This window comes from Callorhinus ursinus, unplaced genomic scaffold, assembly GCF_003265705.2.
Source record: "Callorhinus ursinus isolate GAN/ISIS: 27379988/994484 unplaced genomic scaffold, GSC_fseal_2.0 scaffold6, whole genome shotgun sequence".
NCBI lineage: Eukaryota > Metazoa > Chordata > Mammalia > Carnivora > Otariidae > Callorhinus > Callorhinus ursinus.
Genome location: NW_027397068.1, coordinates 42,355,052 through 42,382,858, shown reverse-complemented (window position 1 = coordinate 42,382,858; position 27,807 = coordinate 42,355,052). Strand labels below are relative to the sequence as shown.

Sequence of the window (27,807 nt, the reverse complement as noted above, 5' to 3'; positions counted from 1 at the left end):
ACTCAAACTTCTGTCAGAAGGGAGATGTTGAGTTGAGGGCTTGGAAGGATGTACTAGCACCTAGGAGTTCTTCTTCCTGCTTGTTTGATGTATTTTGTTTACCTCGCAAAATACTAAAATACTAAAAAATACTAATACTAAAATACTAAAAATACTAAAAAAAAAACAAGTGGTATTTACAAACCTATTTAAATGAAATCCCCACATATGCTATTTTAGATTTCAAATTTCATGTGAGATGTATCCAAAGGTATTTCCTGCTATAAAGTAGCTGTGATATTTCCAAGCAATTTTAACCTTCTATTTAAGTGCTTCTGAATCGACAAAAATTATAATAAATGTTCAAGGAGTGACATCTTGGATCACAACATTATAATTCAATGACACAGAAAGAGTAATATTGAAATATACATTACAAGGGTTTCATCAATTGATACAAAATCCATTTTAGGCTGTAAACAATATTATAAAGAGATTTTAAATTGCTCAGACATGTAAGAAATTAGTAGTAATCTTTTTTTTGTTTCTGTTGTGTTATGACTCAGTTCACTACATTCAAGTACTTGAATTCAATACTCTTAAAGTTATGATGAACTACACCATTTGGAAATGGATCTGTTATTGGGGAAACAGAATTTTTAAAAACAGAACAAACCTAAAAAATAGCCATTGATTTACCACAAAGAACAAAGATAATAGTCTCAGTGTAGGGTGCTATACTATAATCATGAAAATCACAGTTGGTTTGCAGAAGCATCTTTGTCCAAGCTCTCCTTACTCATAATATCCAGACAGGTATGGGCACGTAAATAAAGTAGTTAATGTAAACATAAGAACTTACAGTTTAATGATGAAAAATGCTATATAAATGTTATATTAAATAGTAAAAATCTTTGCTTCAGGAATTGTGTGAATTATCCCTAGAACTTTGTACTGTATAAAAGGGGGGGATTATCTTTTCCGTTGGAGATCTTCTCTTCTACAAGAGTAAAGGTGAGTAATAACAGTAAGCATCCCCAAATTTTGTGGTAGCTATATTTTTCTTGAAAGTTGTTTAATAGTTTTACTTTATATTTATTGAGATTTTCATCCCTTACCCATTACCAAGGATTTCCACTGTTTATGATCAACAATGTTTATTTTGTGTTGAATTTCTCCTGTCCCTAAAGCAAATATCCCTCTCCTTTGCTCATCAGAAATAAAAAGCCGAGCTTACTAGGTTTGAGGTCTTGATCCATTTGCGCCCTACGTCTCTTCTTACAACCCAGCTGATGGACATTGGAGGAAGCCCCACATTGGGAAATGTTATCAGGATGCCCTTGGTTCACTCAAAATTATACAAATATAGGATCTTATATTTTTCAATTTTTACATATTTCCCTCTCAATATATGTGCATTTGGATAAATAATGCTCATCACCAAATAATTTGGTGACTTGGGATGAAATGGGATTTATAAAATTTTACTATAGCTATAATTGCACCTTAAATTACACCTCTAACCCATTTCATAAGAACAATATATTTTTGAATGATTTCCATTTTGACTCAATTATGCATACATGTTTTAATTACCAAAATTCCAAAATAGTACAGTCTGAGTTTATATATATATTTTATAAATATGTATTAATTGTATCTATATATATTTTATAAACCAATAAGTTATATAAAAATGTATATTATAGGGGTTCCCTGGGTGGCTCAGTTGGTTAAGCGACTGCCTTTGGCTCAGGTCATGATCCTGGAGTCCCGGGATCGGGTCCCCCATCAGGCTCCCTGCTCAACGGGGACTCGGCTTCTCCCTCTGACCCTCCCCCTCTTCATGTGCTCGCTCTCTCTCTCATTCTCTCTCTCAAATAAATAAATAAAATCTTTAAAAAAAATGTATATTATATATATGATTCCAAACATAATTTAGAAAAAAGTAAAATATGTTGTTATGAGATAAGAAGTAATTTCTTCTAAAACTAAAACTAGTAATTTCTGATTACATCAACAACATAAAATTGGAATAAAAGTAAACCTAAGAAATATACAGAGTCAAATAAAAGTCTGCTCTTGCTATTAAGTCAGTATTCAAAATCACTGTGAGTGTATTATTTTAGTTATACAGTTTTGCAACCTCAAAAATGTACTTTTTGGAGAAGAAAGAGCCTAGCCTTCACAGAGATAGTAAATAAAAGAATTAACTATGAGAGCCAAGCGATTTTCAAAGCCCAGTTGCTCATTAAGAGGCTTTGACTAACCTACTATAGCTCATCACTGCAACCCACAGAGGGAAGTCCCTGCTAAACCACAGTCCGTCACAGTTACAGAATGAATACCGTAGCCACGGCTGCTTCCAAGACCAGAACATGGGCAAAGCCTTACCTTATTATATTATTATATTATATTATATTCTGCTGTAATGACGAGGGTGAGAAACTACTACCACGGGTCTCAGCATCTTCCCGCGTCATTTACCGCACAGGTTCCCAGCTGCACTGCACACTAGCAACACCTGGGGAGGCTCAAAACTGTGCCGGAGTGTTGTTGAGGGGCGGCCCTGGGCACCGGCAGTCTAAAAGACGCCCAGGTTATGGGGATGGACAGCCGGCGCTGTGAATCAGGGAGTAGCTCCCACACCTCGAGGCCTGGCCTTCAGTCTTGCTCTCCAGTGACATCCTCTACTAATGTTGACAGAACGATCTCTCCGTAATGCCTACAGAATTAAATTCAAACTTCAGAGCACAGTGTAAGACTCCACAGGATCTGCTTTTTAAATACTGGCCTGGCTGCCCCTCCCTGGCTCCCTCCCCACCAGCTCCAGCAAACATTTGTTTCCAGCGTGCCTGCCCCAGCCTCGGGGCCTGCGCATGTACTCATTCCTTCAGTCCTTGCTCGGACGTGTCCTCCAATGTTTATCTCCTTATCTGCCTGGAGAACTGTGTCTTCTCCAAGAAGTCTGTCCTCACATCCTAGCCTCTTCATCTATGTTCTCAAAGCACAAGTGTATTAGGGTTCTTGTTTTGGTTTGTTTTGTTTTTTGGACTAATCATATTGAACTGTCATTTTAGAACATATGTCTCTCTCACCTTCATTAGACATTTTTGGAGCAAGGACGATGTCACATTTGCTTCTGTATCCCCCAAACTTAGCATACGGTCTAGCTTATACTGGCATTTTGTACCTGCTAAATACATGAATGAATAGCATTTTATACTATTTTCACTTATTATAGACGGAGCCAGAGGAGATTCATTTTGGGCCCACCAAAAAAGACAAGCTTACACTAAAAAAAAAAAAAAAAAAAGGATTAGTATTTACTTAATATTTAGTAATAGCGGTGACAATTACTTTAAAAGATTAGTCATCCAATTAGGGTACTAAATGAATTTTAAACATGGTTAAAGTCAAAGAAAAACTTCAGTTAAATCCTCAATCATGCTCTCTTATAATCAGCCTCCCAAAACCACGTATTTTCAGAATCACAGCCAATATATACTCACCTTAGACTTTGGTAAGGGAAGGAAGCCCACTTAATGCCCACCACAAGTTGGCCTAATCTGGCATCATGTGACATCTAACCCACAACTCTGGTGAACATGCTTACTTTGTATTTGCTTTCTGATCTGGAAGGGGTGGGGATATGTCCTTTTTTCTTGAAGGTTGTAAAGTGCTTGCACTGAGGACATGGCTTGGTGCTGGAATCAATACGGCCAAGTTCCAAGAAGTACTTATATTTGATGGAATCTTCATGGGTTAAGTTAAAGACAATCGTTCTTTCTTCCAGGAATTCAAAACATTCTGTGATAGGGCATTTGATTTCTACTTGGCCAAGTTGTACCTGTGAGAAAGAGCACATGGGAGACAAAAAAAAAAAAAAAAAAAGGCAGTGGTTAACTCTCTTCTTTTTTTCTCATATATTATCACTTATTTCATGATTACAGTAAAGGATTATCCGTCATTTTTCAGGATTTCTAACATAGTAAATGGTAATCACTTTGGTACCTACATTAGGTTGTACCAAAATAATTAATCACTATATAAAGTTTCCAAAACGATTTACAGCATATTTAAGCATTCTCTATCATCATATTTGTGAACTTAAATGGACCTAAGCCACAGGCTCAGCAAAGAAGCAAATTATCATCCCATCCTTCTGGAAACCTCAGGGTAAGAGGGCATTCAGACAATGTGCCAGCTAAAGGATGAAAAGGTGGTTCAGATTTTTCAACCTTACTACGGAGTATCTCAGCACTAAACTGAGGACACCTTTACTTTAAAAGAAATAAAAAGGATTTTGAAAGTATATATATATGCACACACACACATATATATATACATATAGATATATATCACCTAGTAGTTTAAAAATACTGCAATAACCTCATCTTCCCTGACTCTTCCATGTAATGAACATATAATAGTTTTTATGTCATCAGAATCACAAGAACAAGTAAGAAAACTACACAAATCACATTGGTTTTAAAAAAAAAATCCATATGATGGGATGCCTGGGTGGCTCATTCAGTTAAGCGTCTGCCTTTGGCTCAGGTCATGATCCCAGGGTGCTGGGATGGAGTCCCGCTTCAGGCTCCTTGCTCAGCGGGGAGCCTGCTTCTCCCCCTGCCTGCTGCTCCCCCTGCTTGTGCTCTCTCTCTCTCTCATCTCTGGCAAATAAATAAATAAAATCTTTAAAAAAATCCATATGAGATTTGGCTACAACTGAGGTTACTTATAAAATGAATTTCTCCCCAGGGCCACAGAGTTAAGTTAGGAGAGAGGAGAACGATGTACTGGAATGCTACATTTAGCATTTGGTATAGGATTCTAGATAAGGTTAGCATTAAAGATAACAGCAAAAGATTAAAGCACAAAGTGTGGACAGAACTAAATTTAAAAAAATGAAGAAAATAAACTAATTAAAATTAAGAAGGAGTTCCATAAATGTCTTCCATAAGTAGTGAACAAGAAGTGTTTATTGTATTTATATATCATGGCATCATAATCTCTTTTTGCATATCCTAATATAGCAAAGGGAGGCAGTGAAATTTCCAAATGGCAAACAATGCTAAACTGTCTCTTTTTCACTTGGGTGAACCTGACATTGAGAAGGCAAAACACACTGACCTTAATGAGAAAAAGCCCTCCCTGAAAATTGAGGGAGGAATGGGGAAAAGCTATGCTGTCTGGGAAAAGAAAAACATCACCACAAAGAACAATTAAAAAACACACAACTGACATCATAGTAACTTTTCTTTTAACTTTGCTGTTTATCTGGCACAGACTTGAGGATAGGTAGTTAAGAAGCCACAGGCTAATGGATGCATGGGATGATACATTTAATATGAATAAAGGACATGAGCCAGACTGATAATGAAATGAAGGAGTCTGGCTTTAGATAAACCTCCTTCTTAGGATCAACCTGCTGAAAGTGTCAATTGTGACATAATTTTATACTATTATTGTACAAAACACAGTCTAGAGAGGTTTTTCAAATATCAGCCCAAAACAATTTTTCTACTTTTTATGATGTCTGCTTATAGCTGCAATCAGATTTTATTATTATACTTGTTAGAGTTATGAAATGTTATTATAAACCCAATTAAATTTTATAATACATTGTTTTCAGTTATAGCTCAGTTTAAATCTTCAGATTTTAAACAGACAAAAACCACGTGTGACATTATTAGAAACTGGGGTAATGAAGCACATAAAACTTTTGAAAAATTAATAAATGTTTCCTTTTTTAATATTCTGTCAACATTTATCAAGCCTGCTTCTGAGCCAGGTATTGGGTTAGGCACTGAAGCTTTGCAGTGCCCATCAGAAAAGAGGTGATCATGATACAGAGTGTGAGTCCGCCTGACAGACAAGAACGGGGTGTCAGGAGAGGATATGGGGGAGGCTGAGTAACCTCACACTTTGGAGGTTCAGACGAGGCTTCTAGGAAGAAGTGAGGTTTCAAGTGAGATCTTAAGATTAGTAGGACTTAGCCAAACACGGGTGAAGGTGTTTCAAGCCGACCGAAGACACACCATGGACAAAGGCCTGGAAGTAAGAGAATATGACACACGATAGCAGGGGTACCCATATTTTCCCCACCTCCTAACCTCCTAACTGGATCATGAGGTACATGCATCCTAACCTAAAGACTACAGCCTTAGAGGGACTGAAAGATGATCAGTAAGACTGGACCACAAAGTCAGAGTATAGAAAGATAAGGGTGTACAGATGACTTGGGATCAGAGCATGAGGGCAGAGCATGAAGTCATCCTCAAAGTTTGGATGTTTGCACAAGAAAATTAAAAAAAAAAAAACCTCCAGTTTTCAGCCAGTGAAAAACAATTTGTTTTCATTCCACACAGAAGGAGCTCCCTTGGGCCATTTCAAGTGACTCTTGTTTATTGGGGATCAGCATACTTTAGGGGATAGGAGCCAAATTTTTTGCTACCAGGTCAATGTTTTAACCTGGCCTCCCTCCCCTATAAATTTATTTTAACCATGCAATGATAACAATGGAAGCAGTAAGTTCAGAGCCAACCAGGGATAGTCAGGTCTTATAGAAATGGAATGTAGTTTAGGGACCAGAGCAATTCAAGGCAGCTCAAGGGAGTAGGTTCTCTTGTTACTCCTTCAGCAGTGAGTGCTCATTACCACACCACACTGGGTACTACCTACCATTTAACATCCGACCAGAAGACCTTGTCTTCAGTGTTTTTCAAATCTGTCTGCATACCTATCCATTTCCTTAGAACGCACAATTTCTTCATGCTTTCAAACTCTCTGCATTTTGCCTATTCCATACCTTCTCTTCTTTCTGAAAGCTCCAAAATCCTTACCCTGAACTGAACAAAATGATCTCTATTTTATTAAGCAGATAGAAGCAGACAGAAGAATCAATAGGATCATAGCTTCTTGTCTTCCCACTACCAACTCTCTCTGAATCTATGCCTGTCCCCATCTTTTCTATTCTCCTTCCTTTTCAAATATAGGGCCTGAATCTCCAGGACAACTGCTTGAGTCTCTTAAAGAGTTTGCTGAGAATTCAAGTTTTATGGCCCACCCAGGACCTACAAAATTTGAATCATTGCTGGTAAGCTAGTAATTGACAATTTGGAAAAATTATTCATACAGTTCTTTGAATTACTCATAGTTCTTCATACTAAACAATATCTCCTTTTTCATAATAAAATGCTACTCATGACCTATGCAATCTCTGGGCCTCTACATATCTTTCTCAAAATAATTTCCTCAAAAAAATCACTACCAAATAAGTAATCATGATTAAGCAAAGTGCATTCATTTATTTATTCAACAAGATATGTATTTCATCAGTTCAAGGACACATTTTTTTTCAGCATTTAAAAAAAAATTTTCTTATTATGTTATGTTCATCATCATACATTACATCACTAGTTTTTGATGTAGTGTTCCATGATTCATTGTTTGTGTATAACACTCCATTCAATACGTGCCCTTTTTAATACCCATCACCAGGCTAACCCATCCCCCCACCCCTCTCCCCTCTAGAACCCTCAGTTTGAGCATTTTAATATCTCAAAAGTCAGGACTGTCTTATCATCAATAGTCTTTAGCATTGTCCCATAGTTTAATTTGCAGTTTTTATTTTCTTGGTGGCACATAATATAACACTGCATCCTACAATTGATCATATCTTAGATTTCAATGAAATGTGGTTTTTATGAGTTAGGCAGCATGGTGGACTCTGGAGAAATGAGGGAAGAGAGACACAGAGCTTCGCAGGAAATGTGTAATAAGTAAATAAGCCAGGCAGATTATAGTCAGTGCTAGAGGGAACTACACATCAGGGAAGGGATCTCTAAGGGAGAACTTGAATGGGGAACTAAAGCGCCCATCATATAGAGAAACTGGGGAAGAGACTACAGGCAACACAAGCAAGGACATGGCCCCAGGGCACAAGGTGTCTGATGGGCTTGTGTTCACAGAACAGAACTGTGTGACTGAGACACGTACCAAATGAGCCAGAGCACACAGAGCTTGTTGGCTGTGATAGGAAGTTATGGAGTGTATTCTAAATTCAGTGCAAATCATTGACTAGTTTTATGAGGCGGAGTGGCATACCTTGATTGACATTAAAAACATCATTCAGGCTCTTCCTGGAGAATGGACGGCAGAAGGACACAAGTGGAGACTGGGAGAATAATAGGACTCTGGATTGTACTTTTCTTCTTACCAGTGGCCTCTGACTGTTTCAGCCCTCTAGACCAGTCGATGGTGGATGATGGAACTAGGTGACAGAAGTAGCCAGATGTGGGGCACATTTTGGAAGTGGAGCCAATGGGGTTTGGTGATGGACCAGATATTGAAAATGAAGTAAAGGAAGGAAGCAAAGATAACTCTAGGATTCTGGCTTGAATAAAACGATGCTGAGCGGATGCTATTCACTGAGAAGTGTTTAATAAAATACAGTTTTCACGGATATGTGATATCTGCTGGAAAGGATTCACTGCAAATTTATTATAGCAACAAGAATAAAGTTCATTAATTCATCCAAAAAACCCATATATTTAACTCCTATGATATTACAAGTAAAAGACATAGGTCCAGGATATAAAGTAGCTTAAGCTATGAATCTTGCTCTTGTGGAACTTGAGAATACAGCAATCAAATTTGTGTTGATAGTCTCTTCTAGCAACTGATGATATGATGATACTAATTCACTTAATATTTTACCCACTGTTTAAAACATTTTTTATTAGGGTAATCATGAACATATGCAAAAGCAAACAGATTGATATTATGAATCCTTAAGTACCCATTCTCCAGCATCAACACTTATCAACTCTTGGCCAATCTTGTTTCTTCTGTGCACTGAACCATATGGTCCTCCCATATTATTTTGAAGCAAATAGCAAACATCATGTCATTTCATTCATGAATACTTCAGTATGGATCTAAAGAAAATCAGTCCTTTAAAATACATAACCATGATATCAAATATCTCCTCAAATGACAATGGTTCTTTAATATCAATTTAATAGTTCAAATAACATGTCATCTAACTTCTGTTTCAAGGATTTTATGTACTTAATATACTTAAAACAAAGATATTTTATTTTCTTAAAAAGACTTTATTTGAGAGCAAGAACAAGAGTGAGCGAGAGAGAGAGAGAGAGTAGGGGAGGAGCAGAGGGGAAGGGAGAGGAACGGGAAAAGAACCTCAAGCAGATCTTCATTGAGCATGGAGTCCAATGTGGGGCTCGATCTCAAGACCCTGAGCCGGAATCAAGAGTCAGGTGCTTAGTCAACTGCACCACCCAGGTGCCTCCAAACAAAGATATTTTAAATTTGTGTTGTGTTCAATGTTCATACCAGTATTTATATCACTGAAAAATATATTCTCCAATTCTTCTGGACAAAAACAGGTCCATTCTTGTAAGACAAAATTACTTAATGTTAAGACAATCTCCAGGTGTCTCGAAGAGACACTACTATTCACATAACATTCAAGCTAAAAGGCTAATTTGCCACTTGGGACAACTCAAAAGTAATTTAGTGACACAGGTGAGGGGAGCCTCTGGAAAAGTGTCAGAATAATTAAATCATCCAAAGAAAAGGACAGAGAATGTTTAAAACTTGGACTTCAAAGCTCGATTTATCAAAGGTATGCCTAATGACTTTGATCTTGGTTTTAAGTGTTGGTCATAATAGTTTACAGGGTGCATCCAACTTTTGTTCACTTGATACTAATTTCCTCTTTCCTTAAAAGTGGAACATGTTAATATGACAGAGGAGAAGAGAGTACCACAACAAAAGCAGTAACAATCATGAAATGAACACAGCTCCTCCTACATGCCAAACACTATTCTTTTATTCTTTTTTTTTTTTTAAGATTTTACTTTTTTAAGTAGTCTCTACACTCAACATGGAACTCGAACTTACAACCCTGAGATCAAGAGTCACATGCTCTACCTACTGAGCCAGCCAGGTGCCCCACCAAGCACTGTTCTAAACATTTTTTGTGCATTAATTACTTTGTGGAGCACCATAGAAGCAGATTCATTTTCAGTTTCATGGATTTCCCCATGACTTTATCATCAGTGATTATAGGAAAGTGGCTGCTTTACTGATAAATATGCTTTTCTGTTTACTCAACAGCAACTACAGAGCATTGTGCTAGATGTCTCTGAATTTTTTTAAAAAACTAATGGAAAACATCAAGCCAAATATCCCAGAAGTCCTCTCAACCCCAAGCAAGATAAATACAAAGAAAAACACACTTAGGCACACCAAGTAAAAGTGCCAAGTACCAAACATAAAAAAGTATCTTAAGAGCAACAAAGGAGAGGGGTGCCTGGGTGGCTCAGTCGGTTAAGCATCTGCTTTCAGCTCAGGTCATGATCCCAGGGTTTTGGAACTGAGCCCCGCATCAGGCTCCCTGCTCAGTGCGGAGTCTGCTTCTCTCTGCCCTCCTGCCCTTCTCCTACTGCCCCTCTCCCCACTCGTGCTCTATCTCTCTCTCTCAAATAAATAAATAAAATCTTAAAAAATAAGCAACAGAGAAAGATACTCCCACACAGAAAACTTCAGTCCCAAGTGCTTTGCTGGGAAATTCTGCTGAGAATTTAAGGGTGAAATAATACCAATATTACACAACTACTCTTAGAGAACAGGGAAATAAGTATGGGGGGAGGGGGTCACTGCTTAAGTTGTTTTATTAGGTCAGCATAATCCTGATACCAAAACCTGATAAAGACATTGCAAGAAAGGAAAATTACTGACCAATCTCTTCATAAACATAGATGCAAAAATCCTAAACAAAATATTAGTAAACCAAACTGAACAATTCAAGAAAAAGGTAATATATCCTGATCAAAGAAGGTTTATTGTAAGAATACAAGTTTGGTTTAACATTCAAAAATCAATTGGTATAACCCACATTAATAAGGGAGAAAAATCATGATTATCTCTATAGAAAGAGGAAAAGTTGACAAATTCAACATTCATTCAGGGTAAAAATCTTAGCAAACTAGGAAGAGATGAAAACTCTTCATTAAAATGATAAAGAGTGTTTATAAAGAAAACCTACAATAAACATCACACTCAATGGTGAAATACTGAAAACTTTTCTTCTTGAGATTGGAAATGGGTCAAGTATGCACTGCCACCATTATTCAGCATTGACTAGAGCTCATCACCAATGCAAGAACAGAAGAGAAATGATAACAAAACAATCATAAATGAAGATATTAAATCCTCCATTTCTTACAGATTGCATAATTACATATGCAGAAAACCCAAAATAATCTACAGCTAGACTATTAGGATTAACAAGTGAACTTAGCAAATTTGCTGAATAGGTCAACTACACAAAAAACAAATGTACTTCTATAATTGGTAACAAGTGATGTGAAAATAATATTTAAGAAATATTATTTATAGCAGTATAAAAAACATGAAGTATTAATAAATCCAACAAAAGATGAATAATACTACCCCAAAGATATAGTTGAAATATTTTTGAGAAAATAAAAAGAAGCAACTGAATGGAGGGATATATCAGGGTCTTGAATTAGAAGTTTAAATATGGTAGAAATATAAATTCAGTCATTTTTATCTATAAAATTTCCTGCAGTTTTCTTTCTCTTTTTTTTTTTTTGAGAACAAAGTGAGCTCAAAATTACAAGCTGACTGTAAAATACTTATGGATGGTCATGATATTCCTTTTTTTTTTTTTAAAGATTTTACTTATTTATTTGAGAGAAAGAGAGTGAGAGTGTGAGCAAGGGGAGGGGCAGAGGGAGAAGCAGACTCCCTGCTGAGCAGGGAGCCATGCTATGTGGGCTCCATCCCAGCGTCCTGGGATCACGACCAGAGCCTAAGGCAGGCGCTTAACTGACTGAACTACCCAGGTGCCCAGGTCATGATACTCCTGATCAAGAAAAACAAAGTAGTAGAACTTGTTTTACCAGATATAAGATGAATCATAAAGCTACAGAAATTGCAATAGTATGACACTAGCACCAAGATAGGTAAGGATGGATAATGATAAATAGAACACAAAAGAGTATTGAACAGAACGACTTGCATATGGATGGCAGAGGCATTGACATCACAGAGCAGTGTGGAGGATAATTTCTTTCAATAAATTGTTCTGGGTCACTGTATTTTCCTTTGGAAAATATGTCTCAACTTCTACCTCAAACCAAGTGGACTGTAGCTATAATTATAAAAGATTAAACAATAAAACTTCTAAAGATGATCAAGAAAAATATCTTCATTATCTCAGGGAAAGGAAACATTTCTTACTTGTGACACAAAAAATACCCCCCAAAAACTGATAAATTGGATTAAATAAAATTTAAACCTCTGTTCACCGACAGATACTGTGGAGGGAGTGAGACTGTAAATTAGAATGGAAGAAAATATTTACAATATGTAAAGACAAGGTTTTGTTCATCCAGAGTATATAAAGAACCTCTCCAAGTCAGTAAGAAAAAGGAAGACAACCAACTGAACAGAAAAATAGTCAAGGCACTTCACAAAAGAGGATGTTCAATGACCAACAAACATGAAAGTGTGTTCAACTTCATGAGTTATCAGGGGAATGAACATTAACACCACAATGACATGTAATTTTAAAGGAATTAATTGAGTTCTTATGGCACTTATAGAGTCAGCAAAATAATGTTTAAATAGTTAGAATAGGGACACCTGGGTGGCTCAGTCAGTTAAGTGCTTTCATTCAGCTCAGGTCATGACCCTGGGGTCCTGGGATCGAGCCCCACACTGGGCCCCTTGCTCAGTGAGGAGCCTGCTTTTCCCTCTGCCTGCCGCCCTCCCTGCTTGTGCTCTCTCTGTCTCTGACAAATAAATAAAATCTTAAAAAAAAAACACAGAGATTTTAAAAATAGTTAAAATAATAACTATATAATTAATGCAGTATTAATTTTCTATTCAATCATGCAACCCTGTTTTTCTATACACCATCACCTGTTTATGTTAAACCTCTTTCCTCTCTTTTCTCACCCAAATTTTCATGCTCCCTTATTCATTTAAGAAAAATTTTTAAATTTTAATTCAGCTTTTTGAATAAGGTTAGAAATTCTCATCATTCAAAAACCAAAAAGTATAAAGTAGATAAAAATAAGCAAGTCTCTCCCTTACAACCGTACTCATTTTCTATCCATCCCACCAAATGGTTGCTGTTTCTTTCAAGAAATGTTTTAGCACATATAAGAAATGCAAAAATATGTATTTTGTCCCTTTTTTACCCAAATGTTAGCAAATAATAATCACCTTGTTTTCTGCACTTGACAATATATTGTGGAGATATTTTCGTATTACATAGGAAGGGCTTCCTTGTTTTTTATTTGTTTTTAATAACTGTCTAGATTTCCACTGTACTAGAAATACCACCAGCCTTATTTCCCATACTGTTGAACATTTAGATTGTTTTTTAGGATATATTTTGCTATGGCAAATAATGCCACAATGAATACCCTTATATATAAATTATTCACAGGTAGGCAAGTATATCAGTAAGATGAATACCCTAGATTCTTTAAGAAGTTAACTTTCAAATTTTAATCAGTCTATAAAGATTATTAGTATGAAGGGATTTTTCAAAACAAAGTACTGTTGAACTATTTAGACTGATGAACTATTTAGACTGAAAGAAAAATGTATATGTAATATGTGCTCAGATAAACAGAATGAGTACATATTCATTTAAACTATGATAAAATTTGCTTTTTGAAATGCAGAAATTTTAGAACAGACTAGATATTTAGTCACACATTAGAGAGGGAAATACTTTTAAAAGAAAAATTATGAGTTTTCTTTGTTTACATGTTATCTACTCTGATTTCCCCGTCATTATGTTAATCTAAATAAGCCATTCCAATTTCTTACAATCAGAATATAAAGACACTACACAGGTAATTTACAAAAAGGACCCCCAAATGGAAATCAGAGGCAAGATTCTGCTGCTGTTTATGTGGCTGAGTGTCCTTGAGTTTCAGGGGCACACACAACCAACTCTCTTGGAAATGGACTAATTCACCTTTAGGATTCTCTGCTGTCTCTAAAACGGTGTAATTATAAGGCATGCGCTAATTTACAAAAAGACCAACAGTGCACTTAAACTTTCTAAAGCTTTAGCTCTATCTAAAAAAAATCAGTAGAGTGTAGTAGTTAAAAGAGCAGATTCCAGACTCAGATTGGCTCGGAGTCTCACCACTAGTTCCTTACTCTCTCCCTCATCCAGCATTTGCATCCATATAACCATGATGGCAATATACCAACCGAACTGGGTTTTTGAGAGGACTATATTAGTTAATTTGTGTAAAATACCTGGAACAGTACCTGACAGATAGGGAAAACTCAACAAAAATTGGCTAATATCTATCTTCCTTGGTATTTAGAAAACATTATTTCATAAAATTAGTTTTAGAAATTAAAAACTCTTATGATGCTTATTTCTTATTTGAGAACATTTAAATCCTGCAATAATTCATAACTCAGTATTCTCATTCATAATTCAGTGTTCTTCCTCCAAAAGCATATATTTAAAGGAAGATAAATAAAGTACAAATTACATGAATATATTGTATTCCAATAAGGAGGACTGAATGCTGAGGTAAATAAGAAACACAGATATTATAGATTTACATCAAAAGTGCCCCCATTTTCTTAAAAATTTAACCAAGAATGGAAATACAGACACATAGATATGGAAATTTGGATATATAGTTCATAGTAATAAATGGGAAATGGCATTTTTAGTTGATCTAGTACCAGAGCAATAATTAGCAATCTTCTGGTTGGGGAGGGAAGACTAATTTTACTTGTTTTACCCAGAGGTTTAATTTCAGTAAAAAGGAACAAGTGAAAATTTCAGGGACTAGAGACAACTTCAAACTTCAAAACATTTACAGAACCCACAAGAAACCTTTTATAACTTCTATCTCTCCCTCCTCATTGGTTTCATTCTCTTGGCCTTTAAAATATGCTTAAATATCCTAAAATGCCAAAAGCAAGTAAAAACAAAAGCCACTCCAATCAAGAAATGGGCAGAAGACACGAACAGACATTTTTCCAAAGAAGACATCCAAATGGCCAACAGACACATGAAAAAGTGCTCAACATCGCTTGGCATGAGGGAAATCCAAATCAAAACCTCAATGAGATACCATCTCACACCAGTCAGGATGGCTAAAATTAACAAGTCAGGAAACAACAGATGTTGGTGGGGATGCGGAAAAAGGGGAACCCTCCTACACTGTTGGTGGGAATGCAAGTTGGTGCAGCCACTCTGGAAAACAGTATGGAGGTTCCTCAAAAAGTTGAAAATAGAGCTACTGTACGACCCAGCAATTGTACTCCTGGGTATTTACCCCAAAGATACAAATGTAGTGATCCGAAGGGGTATGTGCCCCCTGATGTTTATAGCAGCAATGTCCACAATAGCCAAACTATGGAAAAGAGCCAAGATGTCCATCGACAGATGAATGGATAAAGAAGATGTGGTACAGATCTGTACTTCTGAAACAAATAATGCAATATATATGTTAAGAAAAAAAAAAGAAGATAGCAGGAGGGGAAGAATGAAGGGGAGTAAGTCAGAGGGGGAGACGAACCATGAGAGACGACGGACTCTGAAAAACAAACTGAGGGTTCTAGAGGGGAGGGGGGTGGGGGGATGGGTTAGCCTGGTGATGGGTATTAAAGAGGGCACGCTCTGCATGGAGCACTGGGTGTTATGCACAAACAATGATTCATGGAACACTACATCAAAAACTAATGATGTAATGTATGGTGATTAACATAACAATAAAAATTTAAAAAAAGATGTGGTATACATATACAATAAACTATTATGCAGCCATCAAAAGGAATGAAATCTTGCCATTTGCAACGACGTGGATGAAATTAGAGGGTATTATGCTAAGTGAAATAAGTCAATCAGAGAAAGACATGTATCATATGATCTCACTGATATGAGGAATTCTTAATCTCAGGAAACAAACTGAGGGCTGTTGGAGTGGTGGAGGGTGGGAGGGATGGGGTGGCTGGGTGATAGACATTGGGGAGGGTATGTACTATGGTGAGCGCTGTGAATTGTGTAAGGCTGTTGAATCACAGAGCTGTACCTCTGAAACAAATAATACATGATATGTTAAAAAAAATAGAAGGGAAAAATGAAGGGGGGGAAATCGGAGGGGGAGACTAACCATGAGAGACTATGGACTCTGAGAAACAAACTGAGGGTTCTAGAAGGGAGGGGGGTGAGAGGATGGGTTAGCCTGGTGATGGGTATTAAAGAGGGCACGTATTGAATGGAGCATTGGTGTTCCAGCAAACAATGAATCATGGAACACTACATCAAAAGCTAATGATGTAATGTATGGTGATTAACATAACATAATAAAATAAAATTTAAAAAAAAAGCCATTGGTGGTCTAGTTATGGAAAACTATTTCGCCCTTCCACAAATCATAGTAAATTCTCTTAACAACTCTGAAAAGTGAGTAAGAAAGCAAAACTGCAAATATAGATGATTTTGCGGATTTATGAGTAGGCGGAGTAGTGCCATTGACTCAAATCTTGGGCATATTTAAGCTAATGGGTTTAGGGGAAAATATTGCAAAACAGACATGTTGGCCTAGAAAAGCAATGTAGTAGTTCCCCACATTTTTTCCCTGAACTACAAGTTATTTTTAATTTTCTCCTTGGTCTTATAGGAGGTATTTACCCATTCTTCTTGGTAAGGGGTCTTCAAACACTTGAAGACAGCTATCATGTCCCTTCAGTTGTTTCTCTCAGGGAAACAGCCACACTTCTCTAACTGTTCCTCATATATCGTTTGAAATCTTTTCTTCTTCTAGCTTTCTTGGTAAAAGTGTACCACCCAGAAACTAAAGCCATCATTCAGGTGTGGTCTGGCCACTGGGGAAACAGGATTATCCTCAACCACAGTAAAAACTGAAAGACAAGAAACAAACAAAAAAACCTCCCAGGAATTAGAAGTTACCAAAATTTAGACAAGAAGTTGAAAATTTGAACGGGCCAATTACAATAGAGGACCTAATTTAGGATATGTCTTCTAGGAAAGCGTCTATTCCCTTGGTTTCCCTTGGTTTCCCCTCCGCTACAACAGAATAGTCTCTGTTCTCCCTCTTTCTCTCTGTGGTTTTCTCTTTTCTCATCTTATCTGTTCTTCTCACCTTGTCTCTTCCTCACCTTGTCTACTTTTACTTTCTTTGATCCTTAAATCAGGCTCCTAAAAGAATTAATCTTGTATTTCTTAAAATAACCAGCTCTTGGGCTTATCCTTTATATTGTTGGTTTGTTTGTTTGTTTTTTCTTTTTCTATTCCTTCCTTTGGGTTTTTATGTTTAGGACTATCCTCTTTATGCTTTTATATGGTTCATTTTGTTATCCTTTTCCTAGTTTCTTAAGATGATTCGTTAGTCCCTTGTTTCCTGCTTTTATTCCTTAGTAATGAATAGTTTTTACCATGTTCTAAAAATTTTGGAATGAAATGTTCTCTCCATTTTTTTTCTAGGCAGTGTATAAACTGTTTTCACTTCCTCTTTAAGTATTGCTTAATTTCTCTGCAGCTAAAACTTTTTCGGTAATTTTTTCCTACTATTTATTTTCACCTTTGCTTAATTATGAATAAAAGTAAGTGGTCTGTAAAATCTTAATTTTAAAAATAGTAAGGTTTGGGGGCACCTGAGTGGCTCAGATGGTTAAGCGTCTGCCTTCGGCTCAGGTCATGATCCCAGGGTCCTGGGATTGAGTCCCACATTGGGCTCCCTGCTCAGCGGAGAGCCTGCTTCTCCCTCTCCCTCTGCACCTCCTCCTGCTCATGCTCGCTCTCTCTCTCTCTGTATTTCTCTGTCTCAAATGAATAGATAAAAAAAAATCTTTAAAAAAATATTAAGGTTTTATTTCTAGCCAACTACATAATTTAAAAAAATGTTTCTGGGACAAACATCTTTTACTCTAATCAAGAGATGTAAGATTGTATATAGATTTCTATTCAGGCCAGTTTGAATGGCTTACATTAATTCTTCCATAGGCTCATTAATTTATTTATGTATTCAATCTGATTCTGAAAGAGGAATATTAAAGTTGCTTACTATATATTTTTTCAAATTATACTTCTCATTGATGTGTTTTTGGTTTACATATTTAACTGCAGTGTTTCTTGGTGCATACAAGTTTATGACATTATCTTTGTAAATAGTCTTCTCCCTATTTGGCATTTTTATATTTAAATTCTAACTCTACTTCATTAGAAATTAGTACTACCACTTCTTCCTTCTTTTTATAGGCATAAAACTTCTATGGCTTTGCTCATTTCTTCTCACTTCAACTTCTTTGTAAAACACTTTGCTCTAAATGTCTCTATGGATTTGTTTCAACTCAATACCCAATTATTTATTCAGTGCCTACTATGCGCAAGGTGCCTACTACCTACTGGAGAGAATTTATAGATGAATAAACTGCTACCCTCAAGTAGCTTCCAGCTTATCAGGGGAGATAAACATAGGCATAAATGACCACTGTTCAGGCAGAGAAGCAAAAAGGAGAACTGATTTTGACTGTGCATGAAAAAGGAGGTATTTTAGTTAAACTATGAAGAATAAAAAGGATCTCAATGGGTAGATTTGGCTATTTTATTTCTTAAATAGAAAAAATATGAAAAATATTTTAAAAGATATTTGATGTTAGATAAGGAAGCGTTAAAATTGTATTTACATAAGTATGTAAAAGTATATATGAAAAAACATGAAGTGAGAGAGAAGAAGGAATCATTCAAAATTGATTTTTCATACTGTGGAATTATTTTTTTATTTAATACTCTAGTATTTTTGTTAAAATTTTGATTGTACAGAATTTTTTATGCATAAGTATTTTCTGAACTATAGTAACTGGTAGATCCAGAATTAATAGCAAAACCAGTAACCAAAATTTTGGGTTGGTCTTGAAAACAAGACAGGATCTTGAGAATTATGGTTAAATTCAAAACTGAATTAATGAACATTATTTAAGTTTATCTCTGAATATACTTGGTAGTCTTAGTTTAAATCCTATACCAATACACTAATGAATTCTGGGCTTTGCCCCTAACCCTCTGTAGAATGCAGTGGAGAAGGCAGCCATTTCCTAAGTAAACTAAACCCTTTGGGTATCCCGCCCACACAGTGGTACTGTCATTGAAGCTAATTCACAGCAAGCAATGTTCCTTTCCTGGAGCTGATGTCAAAATAGTTATCTGTGGTTTTTTTTAATCCAAAAACCTTTCTTCTCGAAAACTGTTTAACAAATAGAACAACATCACTCTTTATAATACTACTTGTAAACCTGAAGATAGTCCAAGTTTGACACTTTTAAAAAATACATGTTCTACATTTTTACTCACAACCATTTAATTTTTTTTCCCTACAGGTTTTGGTCTTTTGGTATTGGCAAGCATCAGTGCTTTCCTAGACGTTAAACTAAGTTCACATAGTTCTTTTAACTTAAAAAGAGCAATTTCAACAGAGCCTTTTCATGCCAAAACAAAGTATCTTTGTGCACCATCCACCCAGTTCTAGGAATAGCATGTTCATTACCTGGAGTTTTTAGATTCAATAAAGAAAAATATAATTCCTTCTTCCTGGCTTCTATTCATTACTTCCAAATATAAAATACTGTTTCGTGCAGAGTGACCAAATTTTCCTTTATATTTCCCAGAAACAAAGTTAAAGTGTATTTGAATTTGAAAAGAGAAAAGAATATATGTTTTCAAAAAACGGTCCTCTCTTCTGATGTTTGAAATTTAATACTTGCAAAGTATTAAAATTTAATAAAAAATGGGATCTTATTCTATTAGCAATAATCGCGCCTCGGATAAACCTCATTGGCTACGATACTGCCACTGCGCAAAGCTTGGGATCTTATTCTAGAAGCAAAGCAATCGCTTTTAAAAATATGAGTAGGGGGCGCCTGGGTGGCTCAGTCGTTAAGCATCTGCCTTCAGCTTGGGTCGTGATCCCAGGGTCCTGGGATCGAGGCCCACGTTGGGCTCCCTGCTTGGCAGGAAGCCTGCTTCTCCCTCTCCCACTCTCCCTGCTTGTGTCCCTACTCTCACTATCTCTCTCTGTGTCAAATAAATAAATAAAATCTTTAAAAAGAAAATATGAGTAGGATATGGGTGACTGGCTGCCTCGGTTGAACATGTGACTCTTGATCTTGGGCTTGATCTCCATATTGGGTAGAGAGATTACTTAAAAATAAAATCTTTTAGGGGTGCCTGTGTGGCTCAGTCAGTTAAGCATCCAACTCTTTGTTTCAGCTCAGATCATGATCTCAGGGTCATGAGACTGGGACTGTCAATGGGCTCCACGCTGAGAAGGGTGTCTATTTGTGGTTCTCTCCCTCTCCCTCTGCCCTCCCCTCATAGTCGCTCGCTCTCTCTCTCTCTCTAAAATAAATAAATAAATAAATAAATAAATAAATAAACAAAATCTTTTAAAAAATATGAGTAGGATAAAGAGGTGTCTAAAAAAGACTTGCTTGGTGAACGGATATACTATAAACTCTTAGTTAAAAGCTTTGTGATTAGACTGAAAAAGGACTGGAATACTCACAATGTCTTGATTTACTACAAATACATTTTAGAAAATTCTACCCTGCTTCAACTGAATTTTTTCATTTCTTTAGGTGACTGCAATACAACAATAAAAATCTCTTGACTTTGCTATTGGTCAACAAGGTAAATATAGTTCATGTATTAGAATTGAGATAGTTCAAATGTGAGGTTTTTGACTGAAATGACAATTTGTTTCAGAAAACTAGCTAAGATAAAGTATATAGGAAGACTGTATGATAGAGACCAACTAGAAAACTGTGAGCAATATGGAAAAAGTAGAACACATCACAATATTTTAACAGAGTAAATAGTAAGTAAAACTGAAAATCAAGTTGCTTTTCTCTTATAAGCCAAATACAAGTACGAGTGTAAAGGAAGAATACCAACATAATTTAAAGGTTTTTATATAGTATTTCTGCCTGTATAGTATTTTTATAGTATTACATATACCTAAGGTCTATTGTGGGTTCAGTTCTAGACCATCATAATAAAATGAATATTGCAAAAAAAGTGGGCCGAATGAATTTTTTGGTTTCCCAGTGCATATAAAAGTTATGTTCACACTCTACCGCTTGTAAGTATAAAATAACATTGTATTAATACAATAATAGGTATATTATATATCTATTAAGTATACAATAGCATTATATCTAAAAAAAAACCCAATGTACACACCTTATTTTTCAAATGTTAGTGCTAAAAAATGCTAACTATCAGGGTGCCTAGGTGGCTCGGTCAGTTAAGTGTCCCGTTCTTGGTTTCAGTTCAAGTCATGATCTCATGGGTCGTGGGACTGAGCCCTGAGTCGGGCTCTGTGCTCAGCAGGTAGTCTGCTTGAAGATTCTCTCCCTCTGCTCTTTCCTCCTGCTCTCTCTCTCTCTCTCTCAAATAAATACATAAATCTTTAAAGATAAATAATTAAAAAATGCTAGCTATCATCTAAGCTTTCAGCGAGTCATAATCTTTTTGCTGGTGGAGGTCTTGCTTCAATGTTGATGGCGGCTGACTGATCAGCGTGGTGGTGATTGTGGCAGGAGTGGCTGTGGCACTTTCTTAAAATAAGACAACAATAAATGTTCCCACATTGATGGGTTCTTTCTTTCACAAATGGTTTCTCTACAGCATGCAGTGCTGTTTGATCTCAACAGAATTTTCTTTTAAAATTTGAGTCAATCCTCTCAAACCCTGCTGCCGCCTTATCAACCACGTTGATGTAATATTCTAAATCCTCTGTTGTCATTCCAACAGTCTGCACAGCATCTCCATCAGGAGTAGGTTCCATCTCAAGAAACCACTTTCTTTGCAATTCAATAAGAAGCAGCTCTTTAACTGTTAAAGTTTGATCATGAGATTTGGCAATTCAGTCACATCTTCAGGCTCCACTTCTAATTCTAGTTCTCTTGCTGTTTCTACCACATCTGCGGTTACTTCCTCCACTGCAGTCTTGAATCCCTCAGAGTCATCCATGAGGGGTGGAATCAACTTCTTCCAAACTCCTGTTAATGTGGGTATTTTGATCTCTTCCCACAAATCACAAATGTTCTTAAACGCATCTAGAATGGTGACTCCTTTTAAGAAGGTTCTCAATGTACTTTTCTCAGATCCATCAGAGGACTATCTGTGGCAGCTATAGACTTATGAAATGTAGTTCTTAAATAATAAGACTTGAAAGTCAAAATGACTGACTCCTTGATCCATGGGCCAAAGAATGGATGTTTTGTTAGCAGGCATGAAAACAACATGAATCTTTCTGTCCATCTCCATCAGAGCTCTTGAGTGACCAGGTGCATTGTCAATGAGCCATAATATTTTAAAAGGAATCTTTTTTTTTTTTTTCTGAGCAATAGTTCTCAGAAGAAAGTTCAAAATACTCAGTAAACCATGTTGTAAACAGATGTGCTGTCATCCAGGCTTTGTTGTTCCATTTATAGAACACAGGCAAACAGATTAAGTGTCATTCTTAAGGGCCACAGGTTTTCTGGAATGGTAAATGAGAATTGGCTTCAACCAAAAGTCACCAGGTGCATTAGCCCCTAACACAAGAGTCCACCTGTCCTTTGAAACTTTGAAGCTAGGCACTGACTTCTCTCCTATAGCTATGAAAGTCTTAGACGGCATTTTCTTCCAATATAAAGCTGTTTCATTCGCACTGGAAATCTGTTGTTTAGTGTAGCCACCTTCATTCATTACCTTAGCCAGATCTGGATAACTTGCTGCAGCTTCTACATCAGCATTTGCTGCGTAGTCTTACACTTTTATGTTATGGAGATGGCTTCCTTCTTTAAACCTCATGAACCAACCTCAGCTAGCTTCAAACTTTTCTTCCGTAGCTTCACTTCTCTCAGCCTTCATGGAATTGAAGAGAGTTTGAGCCTTGCTCTGGACTAGGTTTTGGCTTAAAGGAATGCTGTGGCTGATTTGGTCTATCCAGACCACTTTCTGCTCTATAGTAAAGGTTTAAACTGTAAGCTTTCTAGAAACTTCTGGTATTGTCACAGTGAACCTGATGATGATGATGATGATGATGACGACAATGACGACGATGATAGCAGCCACTAACATTTATTGAATGTGTAATAGTCAGGTACTGTACTAAGCACTTTCTATCAGTCACCTCATTTTTTCCTGATAAAGATCCTACCAGGATCCCAAAGCATAGAAGAGTAAGTCATTTGCCCAAGGTCACACAGAAAGAAAATACTGAAGCTTTAATTCAAACCTTGTCAGTACCAGAGTATGGACACATCGTCACAATGCCCCTGCAGATGCCTACCTACACTTGGCAAAATTAGCTACTTGAATAATAATGCCATGTTGCTAGTGGCCACTGAGAATTCTTAAATGCTTCATCAAAAGCAGTAAATGTCTTTCTAAACATCATACTTTCATGAGCAGAAGCAGTCAAACCTTGACCTGCCTCCTCCAGGTGCAATGCTGTAAACAAGCAGATGGTCTCCAAGCCCATCTGTGTTGTCATCATTGTGCAGCAGCCCCTCTCTGGGTGGCTCTGGGTTACCCCCTTCCTCACCTATGAACCATTTCTAATTTTCACTCCTCAAGGCCTCACCCTCAACCTTCCCTTTCAGCTGGCGGATACATATGCAATCAGTAACCTCACCTCCCAATTGACAGGGTAAAAGCTGATGTGGTCAGATGAGAACCCTTCAACTTTTTGTTTCCCACACACTGGCGGTGCATTCTCTTCCATTCTTCCTTCCTCTTTGGTAGAAAGCAGAACCTCTCAACCTTCTCAAGAGGAATGTTTCTACCTGCTTTGTCAGGGACCTCAACTCTTTCTGGTAACTTCAGCAATCAAGCATATAAACATGCTTGTCTCTCTCATCATGAAAGCAAAACAAAATAAAAACTCTTTAGGACCTCGTGTCCCTTAGTCTCCCTCCATTTTCAGCCAAGCTAACTGAAAGAATATTTAATGTTCTTTTCTCTATGTCCACATTTAAAAACCCAGGACTATCTGTCTCACAGCTCTCCTTGAAGTCTCTCTCTACAAAATTACCAATGACCTTCTCGTTAATAAATGCCTTTGGGAACCTTATCTTACTCACCTCCTCTGCATTATTGACACTGTTGACCTCGGCTTCCGTCCTGACCCCTAGTGTATCACACTCTCTTGTTTCCTGATACCTTCTTCTTTCCCCTTCGTGGATTCTTCCCATGTCTATCCATTAAAGTTTCTCGAGTCTCAAGGTTTTGTTTATAACAGATTGTTCTCATTGATCTCGGTGTTATTCCTCCACCACCATGGTTTCAACTCTACATACATACTGAGGCTTCCCCATGTAAACCTCCAGCCCAGATCTCTCTACTGAGCTTCTGATACCTACATGCAATTCCCATGTCTCCAGTCACATACCACACACTCAGTCTAAAAGAAATCATCATCTCCTCATCTTTCCCTGACAGCCCACTTTACTTCATGTTCCTTATCACAGTGAATGGCACAGTAACCAGAAAACAAAATATTGCTTCCTGACTTTTCTTCTGTATCATCTCTACCTCACCCAATCAATCAACAAAATTCTACTTTATTCACACTTCAGAGAACCATTTACCTCTCCTGATTTCCACTGCCACTAAGTCCAGGCTTGGGAGTACTCTTTGTAAAACACAAATCTGATCATGCTAATCTACTACTTAAACTACTTCCATAATACCTTTGTGCTCAGGATAAAATGAAAACTCCCTAGTATGTGAAATAAAGCCCCAATTCATGTTTGACTACTTTTCTGGACTCCCGATTGCCATTCCCTGCCATTGCAGACTACACCCCAGTCACACTCTTATTTGCCTCTGGAACATGCTGTTCCTTTTATCTGGGACATTCTTCACATGCACTTTTCTTACTGAAACACTGCAGGTCTTAGCTTTGGTGTCAAACCCATCTGGAAAACTTTCCTACTCTTACAAAACTGCATCATGTGATTCTTAATCACCTGTAGCTAGCCTGTGCTAGCAGTCATTTTATTTATCCCACTCCAGAGTAATTGTTTGCTTTTCCCATTATTCTATAAACTCTTTGAAGGCAGGAATTGCACCTTATTTATTTGTACATCTCAAATACCTCCCCTACCGCCTGGCACAGAGTAGGTGCTTAATAAATATTTGTTGAAATACAAAAAGAGGTGAATATAGCTAGTGTTGGTTTTCTAGGTAATGATCAGGTGATGAGTCTCCAGCCACAGAAGTCTAAGGGTCAACCAGGAAGCAGAAATACAGATGAATATGGGGAACCTGGGGCCGTTAGTCCAAGTATAGCATCTATTATAGGGGAGGAATGTGATTTTGTTTTGTCTAGTGTATAAAGTGGCCTTGTAGGTAGAATAATTGATGTCCTGTTCTGGACTATTTTAAGGGGTTCTGGGAGTGGGAGAGGAGTGACAGCCTAATTGGCCTTTATCAGTAGTTCTAAGAAGACAGAAATGATCAATCATAACTACCAGGGTAGAGACCTCACACAGGCCAGAAGCCCAGCTTCCCTTAAGGGGAACAGCTACATTCTTTGCTGGCCACAACTCAGCTGTTGTATCCAATGTGTTAACTGAAAGAAAAAGGCTGGTATGTAGGGAAAGAAGTGCTTGTGACCCTTTCGACTTGTCAGCCCATTCTTCCTAGTCCAAGTCCTTCAAAGTGTTCTCAGCGGCTCCCATTCAAGAGCGCTGGTTTTTAAATTTTTTTTATTATTTAATTATTTTTTAAATGCACCAATTGTCAAAAATGTTACTGGTTGACCAAAATTTCACTGGATCCCTAGTATACAGAGTAGAACCATATAAAATTCATCTGTTGAATAGTCTTTATCATTTTTGAGGGAGAGTAGAAATACATTTTTCCCCTCAAAACAAAGTAGATCTGGTCTGGGCCTCACTTGCTAAAACTAGAAGAACAGGTATCAGTCATACTGGGGGCCTGGAGGGTGGGGAGGTGTTTCAAGGCAGTCTCAGAGGGCAACTGAGTTTGTGCAGCTATACATGATTTTGTAAAGGAAATTTGGAAAACAGAAAAAGGGAAAAAATTAGGCTTTGTCTTATCCAAATATGACCAATATTAACATACTCATGTATTTCCTTCTAGAATATACTATATCTATTCTACATCACTCTAAATTCAATTTTGTATCTTGTCTCTCCACATAATGTAACATGAGCATTTTCCATGTTATTACCATCTAATCATTGTTTCTGAATGTTGTATAATATTTCAGAAAGTGGAGGAGTCACAGCTAATCTGTGGAAGCTGTTTCTAATTTTATGTTATTATAAATAATGTGGTGATGAATGAGTTTATGCATAAAGCTTTTTCTGTGGTTCAGATTATTTCCTTAGGATAGAGTCCCAGAATTGGAATTATTGGATCAAAGTGTGTGATTATTATAAGACTCTTCTTGACACATACCGCCAAACTGCTTTCCGAAAGCTATATTTATTTACAGTCCATGATAGTAGCCATTTTATCACACCTTGCTCTGATGAGTACATCATTAAAAAAAAACAAACTAAAACAACACAAAAAAACCTACAAAACTTTTGCCTTTAATGTGATAAGCAAAAATGGCAATATTATTTTTTTAATGCATGTGGTTTAAAATTTATTTTTACTAGTTGTAGGCTTTAATATATATCGGTTCACTCACTTGTTGTTTCTCCTTTTATGTAAGTCTTCTAGTCATGTACTGACCTGTAATAGTTTGATGTTCTATACATACTATGCAATTTTTATAGAGATTATACAATATTCCATGTGAAGTAAGAACAGTATCCAGCAAGCTCAGCCAAAGCAACAAGCCTGGATCCAGATTCCAACCTTGAACAGATGTTTGCTTGGCAGCCTAGTTGCAATAATTAACATCAGAAAGCAGGGCAATTAAAAAAAATACAACCAGATATCACATCTATGAATCATGGTTCTGTAAATGTCCCAAACCATCTGGATGACTGGGCTTCAATCCTCCATTTTAAGAAAGACCTGCAGGATAGCACTAAAAAGCCAAGGGACCTCTGAATACCAAAAGCTCATGGGATATTGTTTGTCTGCCTCTTAAATCATTTCTCATTCTCTACCTTTTAATAATAGATATTGATGTAGCTGTCTCAAGCTCTCTTTCCCTGAAATATACACTTTTCATAGGCACATACCACATTTTATTTATCTTGGTATCCTAGGGAGTACCAGGACCCTGCCCCGCATACAGTAAGCACTTAGTATTTGTTTGTTGAAATAAATTGAAATAGAATAATCAAAGCCTTGACAGACTTGGTCCAAAAGCCAGAGGGTGTCTCTTAATTGCTCTGGTCAGCTCTGTCTAAAGTACCCGCTGCTGGGAAGTCTGGCCCAAGAAACTCACCAGCAGCACTGCATGTGAAGAGCAAAACATAAAGGGGACAGTAGTGGGCTTCTAAGGCAGGTGGAATGCCTTCACAACACGCATGGTCCTTGTCCAGGTTTACTGTGCTGTTCTCATAAAGCTCACTGAGCCAAGAAGCACACTGAGATTTCAATTTGATATGCAAAATGGCAATGTGTTACTAGTTTAACGTATATCATTTTAGCAGAGGATTTTTTTTTCTTTTCCCAATAAACAGATGGTAACAGATAATTCTCAAAGGACAAGAAAGAGGCATCCACCTGAATTAGCAACCTAGAGAGATTTTCATTTTGATGTCCTAGTACTA

General features: G+C 36.9%; 1 protein-coding gene and 1 non-coding gene across 4 annotated transcripts in view; both read right to left on the bottom strand.

Moving 5' to 3' along the window:
* RNF217 (ring finger protein 217) overlaps positions 1-27,807 on the bottom strand; it is a 147,894-nt gene that overhangs the window by 50,987 nt on the left and 69,100 nt on the right. For all 3 annotated transcript variants that reach the window (XR_012378555.1, XM_025865133.2, XM_025865143.2), the window contains exon 2: positions 3,596-3,829. Coding sequence is in view for 2 of the 3 variants with exons in the window: in XM_025865133.2 (XP_025720918.1) it covers positions 3,596-3,829 (234 nt within the window). In the remaining variant the exon portion in view is untranslated. The remainder of the gene's footprint in view (positions 1-3,595; positions 3,830-27,807) is intronic.
* Positions 19,775-19,915, bottom strand: LOC112819484 (U4 spliceosomal RNA). Its single transcript, XR_003206869.1, has one exon. It is a non-coding gene; the product is annotated as a U4 spliceosomal RNA (small nuclear RNA).